Consider the following 7,257-nt stretch of genomic DNA (forward strand, 5'->3'; position numbering starts at 1 on the left):
AACCATTTTCTCTAACCCAGTACTAAAAACATGGGTAAACAGAGAGGACAGAAAATCATTGAATGACAGTTCCTTAAAGAGATGATTTACAAGATCCTATGAAGAAAAGTTTTGCAGTTGTTCTAGTTCCTTCAAAAACCCTGGTCATGAAATCTTTCTTCATATACATGAGCAGTCCACAAACCTTCCAAATATTATCGTTTTGTTTACCTAAATTCATTAGATGTGGTGTGAAGAACTGTAAGAATATGAGATTTTGCACTCATTGCAAGCTAAGAAGATAGTCTTCTACAACTCCACAGATGATGAGGACTCTAGGTCAAAGACAAAGGATAGTTACTTTCTGGCAATAGCCAAAGTATCAGAATTTCTGTTGACCCTCTGTTGCCACAGGGAGATGTACATAGAGCAGTATGTGTTACAAGAGAGGGGCCCAGAGCATAGGTGACCAGGACAGGCCTAATTTTGCCTTCAACTTGATTAAACTTTGGGGAGGTTTCTTCCTGACCCTAGACCCCTGATCTCCCTTTTCTTAGAGTATATGCTTTAGAAAATGTGCAATTGTATATTATTTTTCTGTCCTTCCAATATATACATATTTTTAAATTCTAGTCAGTTTTACAACCCAGAAATGTCTTTCTCAAGGACCTGGGAGCATCCATTTGAAATATGATCATTAAGGAAGACATTGTTCTTAATATCCCAATTTGCATGGGATGAAAGGAATCCAACATTGGTGAATACCTTGCTACAAGCACAAAATTGCATCCTGTAATAAAGCCATGAGATGTTTATTTTTCCTTTTGATAAAATCAGGTAGTAAACCCAAATGCTATAAGGTTCTCCAGTACCTTTCCATTACCTCGTCGTAGCCACTGAAAACCTTATCCCTGTTGGTTGTGGCAGAGTTGCCAAATTCAGACTTGGTATTTCTCCATTACCAAAATAATCTTGAATAAAATTTTCCTTGTCTGTTTAACACAATTTTTGACTTGACATAATTTTTGGCACATTTTTGACTTGACGTAAGGAATAAGAAAAAAGCAAACTTGTCTCCAGGGCTTCCCTGGTGACTCAATGGTAAAGAATCTGCCTGCAATGCAAGAGCTGCAAGACAAGACATGGGTTCAATCCCTGGGTTGGGAAGGTCCCCTAGGGGAGAGCATGGCTACCTATTCCAGAATTCTTACCTAGAGAATCCCATGGACAGAGGAGCATGGAGGGCTACAGTCCACAGGATTGCAAAGAGTCAGACAGGACTGAAGTGACTTAGCAAGGCACACTTGATGCCAAAGAAAACAATTTATCTCTCTTCTAGAAACACTAAGAAAAAGATGAGGTAAATTTAAAATCATTCAGGAGGTCCACACATGAAGAGGATAACAGAAAATTAAAGCCATAAAGCAGGATAGATAAAAACTTTAAAAAAATCACTTTAGTGTCAGACTGCTGCACACAAATCTCACCCACATTTTATGAAAGTTGATCAAGGAATTAAGTGTAAAGTCTACTTCTGGAGTTTTCTATTTAATTGCTGTAACTTCTGGACATATAGAATTTGATTTCCTAATGTCTACATACTCTGTAGTAGATGAGTATATCTATGAGTAGATGCAAGAATGCCAATTAATCTATCCTGTCATTATTTTTCAAATTACAAAACATAAAATCTGTGCCAGAAGGATATGAATAATTTCTCAAACATGTAAAAAAGAACACTGTAATATTCAAATGTATAATGTAGAAAGATTAAATGGTAATACAGAGTGAAATGATTTAGATAAGGTTGGCCATGAGCAAAGACTCTCAACTAATTGGGTCTGTGAATGGATTTAGATATGCTGCTAACTCTTTAAATTGTAAATAAGTCTTCCCCCACTCGTATTCATGAGGCTAATTTCATTTTTGGATATTGCTTTCAAAAATACTGTCTGTTGCAATATGTGGACTAGAATGATTAACTGATTCACTATGGCCATAACTGGCACCCCACTCCAGTCCTCTTGCCTGGAAAATCCCATGGACGGAGGAGCCTGGTAGGCTGCAGTCCATGGGGCTGCAAAGAGTCGGACACGACTGAGCAACTTCACTTTCACTTTTCACTGTCATGCATTGGAGAAGGAAATGGCAATCCACTCCAGTATTCTTACCTGGGAGCCTGGTGGGCTGCCGTCTGTGGGGTCGCACAGAGTCGGACACGACTGACGCCACTTAGCAGCAGCAGCAGCATAACACTGATCAGGTCAAATATATGATTATTTTTACTGTCAGTAACATTCTAAACTCAATAAACCTCAAAGTAGCATCTTATTCTGAAACAAAAATAGACATTAGTGTCACATAATTAACTTTATCTGAACTTGTCTATATTGCAATTGAGTTACAAAAGCTGAGAGAAGAAAATGTGCCAACTATTCTCAAAAAACAAATTCTCAGTTAAAAAGATATGGAAACACATTCTTTGTCAGAAAGCTATATTTATTACAGAATCTGAAATATAACAATATATCAATCATATAATTTTAGGGATCCTTTCTTCCCCAACACTTTTCTAATAGCAACTTGAACATCCTTGTTTCTTAGACTGTATACCATGGGGTTTAATAATGGAGTGACAATAGTGTATGTCACTGTTACTAATCTGTCCTTGTTAGACACATAGTTTGCTGTTGGTCTCAAGTAGATATAGGAAGCACAACCATAGTGAATAATGACAACAGTGAGATGAGACGCACAGGTGGAAAAGGCCTTCCGTCTGCCTTCAGCAGAGGGAATCTTCAGGATAGTCCTCAGAATGCAGATATAAGAAACACAAATGAATAAAAATGGGACCACGAGTACAAGAACACCACAGATGAATATGACAAATTCATGAGCATCTGTATTTGTGCAAGCCAGACGAATAACTGGTGAGATGTCACAGAAGTAATGGTTGACTTTGTTGGCACTACAGAAAGGGAGGCTGAAAACTAAATATACTACTGTTAGTGAGGCCAAGAACCCACCAATCCCACAGAGGGCTCCCAATTTTCCACACATCTGCCAACTCATAAGGATAGGGTAATGTAGAGGGTGACAGATGGCAGCGTAACGATCATAGCCCATAACTCCCAATAGCAAGCAATTGGTCATAGCAAAACCAAGGAAGAAGAACATTTGGATGGCACAACAGTTGAAGGAGATTGTCCTGGCCACAGAAAAGAGATTGATGAGCATCTTGGGTAGGATGACGAAGGTATAGCAGGTCTCTGATGTTGAGAGAATGCTGAGGAAGAAGTACATTGGTGTGTGGAGGCTTTTGTCCAGGCGGATGACAGTAACAATAATAACATTGCCACTGAGAATGGCTAAGTACAGAAAAAGGAATACCACAAAGAGAACAAGCTGAATGTCACCAAGACTTGAAAAACCCAGTAAAAGAAACTCGGTGACCATGGTGAGGTTTTCTGCCAAGACCTGAAAACAAAAGGGAAGTAAGTGCATTCAGGTACAAAAATACACAAATCTAGGGTATGCAGGCTTATATTCCTTTCTTGAGATGTTGGAAACATCTTGCCTTTTCTAGTTCCTAGGAGCCTCTGGTTCATTATCCCCCTCTCCCTTCTTCAAACCCAGGAAAATTATATCTCTTTTTCCGACTCTGATTCTGTCTTTCACTTTTAAGAACAATGTGTTTACATGGTCAAGTCCAAATAATATAAACTAATCTCCCTAGCTGAAGGTCACAGGATTAGCAAACTTAATTTTATCTCCAGCCTAAATTCTCCTTTTTCATGTAACCTAACTTATTTGCGTGTTTCTGGGACTGATACATGGACATCTTTGAAAGGACATTATGCTGCCTCCTACAATTAGGAACACACCATGCAAAACACAAAAATGAAACAAAGAAAATAAGTCCTTTTTAATGGCATAAAACAACTAGGATAAAATTTAACAAAAGAGGAGCAACATCTATACACAGAAAACCATCAGACATTGCTGAGAAAAATTAAAGATCCAAATAAATGAAAAGACAACCATGTTCATGGATTGGAAGATTCAACATTATTATGAGATAATTATGAGCACAGTGATCCATATATTCATTACAGACTTCAAAATATTGACAAAGTAATCACAAAATAAATATGGAAAGGAACTGGAATAACCAAAATAATCATGAAATTTAAGGGCAAAGATAGAAGATTTATACTTTCTGATTGCAAAGTTTACTTTAATGATAGAGTAATCAAGAAAGCATGGTACTGGCATATATATACACACATAGATAATGGTTAGAATTGAGAGTCCAGAAATACACACTTCAAAGGGTACCATTGTGAAAATGAAGGGAACATCATACAGAAAAAATGCATTCACAAAGCATGTATCTGATAAGGGATTTGCATCCAGAATATACATATAACCCTTACAAGTAAAATAAGAGAAGGATGCAGTTTAAAAATGGGCAAACTCTTTCAGTAGACATTTCATCAAAGTGTATTGGTGGCTAGGAGGTATATAAAGATACATTCAGCATCACTTGCCATTAGAAAAATGCAAATTAAAACCATAATGTGCTTACTGTTCATATGCACTAAGATGACTATAATGAAAATGATAGATACTAAGAGGTGCTGGTAAGGAGGCAGAGAGGCTGAAACCTTCACATTTTGCTGATGGAAGTGTAATATTATGCAGTCACTTTTGAAAAGAGTTTCACAGTTTCTTATAATGGTAAATATAAACTTAGCTAATGACATAGCAATTTTATTCTCAGGGATATAACAGAGGGACGTGAATACTATCCACATAAATATTTTTAGTGAATGTTCTTAGTAGCGGCATTATTGATAATAGCCAAAAGGAGAAAACTATTCAATGTATTGTGCCCCAATATATGAAGAAATAAATTTATGGACAAACAAAATCTGATATACCCATAAAACTGACTATTACATTCAGTAGTAAAAGGAAGAACTGTGGTGCATACCACAGCATAAATATCTTTAAAAATACTATGCTAAATGATAGTAGTCAAGTACAAAAGACTACACATTGGAAATTCTATTTATATGAAATGTGTAGGAAGGGAAAATATACATCAGTGGAAAGAAGATTAGTTGTAATCTTGGGATGGGGACAGGATGGAATTTGGCTGAAAACAGACAAGAGGTTATCTTTTGGGATGATGAAAATGTCCTAAAACTTATTGTGGTGATGACCACACAACTATATTAATTTGTACAAATATAATATGTGTATGTCATGGTATATTAAGCTATTTTTAAAAGACTGTTTTAAAGGAAATTGATATATTGATGATTTAATTTTTTATATGTATATTTATTTTAATTACTAAATGGAAAACTTTGGAACATTAGGATCCATTTAATTTTCATCATGAGTCCTTCTCTGGGATGTTTCAGTGTTTCTGAAACACATTACAGATCTTCAAAAAAAAAAAATTTGTTAAGTAATTTTAAACATAATTTTTTTACATTTCTAGCAACTTAAGATGTGCCATGATAGTGTATTATTATGCTCAATTCTATCTCCAAACCACAGTTAATATAACAATAAATATACAGTTAAAAAAATACAAAAAAGAAGACTGTATACTTGCAATAAATGAGTGGGAGAGAGGTTCTACTGCATTCAATACAGAGGGATTGAGTTAGACTGTGAATTATGGCTATTTAATATGCTTTCCCCTTTGAACAATCACAATACAGACATTCAAGAAAAATAAGAAAACATTCTCCAGCTGATTCAAACCAATGATACCAAAAGACTCACTGTCTGTATATATAAACATGATAACTATATTCTTAAGTAACCAGAATTGCTCCTACCACCCTTCATTTTCTTTTCCTTTACCCTTTACTTCCTTAATAAATAGAAAAAATATTGTATAAGTCTCCAACTAATATAATTTTCAAAAAATTATTGTGGCTATGTCAAGAAAAAAAAATACAAAAAATTAAAAGATTAGAAAAAAAGTACATTTTTTGATGGAAAAAATGGAAAAACTAAGCTCAAAACTAAAAACAGTATACCAAAGAGCAGTAAATAACCAAAAATTTGACTGAATAAAATAAAACATATATTGTCAACAAAAGCACAATCAGAAATATCAGAAAACAAATAATAAATTAAAAATTACAAAAATCATTTCAAAATATTAATATTAATAAAAATGTATTACAACTGATGGAGAAAATAAACTTCTGGTGTAGAAAATGGATTTAGTATATGATTTATGAAAAAGAAAGAACATGTATCAAATATATAAAAATTAGTTTTACATCATTTGTAGTGCAAGTTAAACTGAAAGATCATTTGTGCTCACCAAATTATCAATAGTGATGTGGATTATATGATTAGTAAAAGTGTTAATGCTAATATGTTTAAAAATAAGCTTTAATTTTATGGAAAGAAGTTCATCAAAATGTATCAAGGCCCTTGAATATATTCATTTATTTTTCTTCAATAATTCTGTTTGAAATCTATCAAAAATAGAATTTGATGTTTCTTCATCTGAAAAATGGCAAATGTGAGAATTAAATGTATGTGTAAATAAGTATGTGGGAAGTATGTAGAAAGTGCTTAAAATATCATGTACTACATAGGAAGCGTGCTACTAGTGGTGTGATTTTCTTTGACTATTGCTTTTTTGTTGTTGCTGTTTAGGGGTGTTTTGTTTATTTTGCTTGCTACTTTCCTCACTGAATGAATCAGCTGTTCAAAGATAGTGATTTTGAAACTTTATGCTTATCCCATCTCTGAGGTTACAGAATCAAGTTAATGGTCAACACCAGCAGTTTTAATATACCAACAGTATAGATGAGAGAAATGAATGAAAGTATACAATACATGAGTGACCTTTCTTTAGAGTGAATCTTCTGTTTTAGGCTGTGTGTGTGTACATGTGCACCTGCATGAAAGGTGGGAGTTAAAACATATTTCTTACTCTACCTTACAGGGAAAACCAGGAACATAGAATATACAACACAAAGGGCTGATGGCTTTCTTGGAAAACAAAGTTGTTATTTTTTTTTTTACCTTTTCAGGCCCCTTTCTTTCCATATCTGATGTTTTTTTACAGGCCTGATTTTTCTCTAGAGGCAGAAGAGAAATCTGAAGAGAATCAGTGTTTCTGAAAATGAAAAAAAATATATATATACATATATCCATCATACTCTTTACTTTCAATATATTTGGCTTTCCTCTCTCATAGTAGGACCCAACGAGGGAAATTAGGGGGAAAAAATC

At 34.4% G+C, this 7,257-nt stretch overlaps 1 protein-coding gene across 1 annotated transcript; it reads right to left on the bottom strand.

Annotated features, from left to right (window-relative positions):
* Positions 1–2,508: 2,508 nt before the first annotated feature.
* LOC133245271 (olfactory receptor 10R2) lies at positions 2,509–3,639 on the bottom strand. Its single transcript, XM_061413209.1, has one exon. The coding sequence runs from the start codon at positions 3,481–3,483 to the stop codon at positions 2,509–2,511; it is 975 nt and encodes a 324-aa protein (XP_061269193.1). The 5' UTR covers positions 3,484–3,639.
* Between the last annotated feature and the right edge of the window lie 3,618 nt (positions 3,640–7,257).

This window comes from Bos javanicus, chromosome 3 (assembly GCF_032452875.1).
Source record: "Bos javanicus breed banteng chromosome 3, ARS-OSU_banteng_1.0, whole genome shotgun sequence".
In the NCBI taxonomy this organism is placed as follows: Eukaryota; Metazoa; Chordata; class Mammalia; order Artiodactyla; family Bovidae; genus Bos; species Bos javanicus.

Coding starts and splice junctions, on each gene's coding strand:
- LOC133245271 (XM_061413209.1), bottom strand. CDS start 3,483: ATGCACTTACTTCCCTTTTGTTTTCAGGTCTTGGCAGAAAACCTCACC.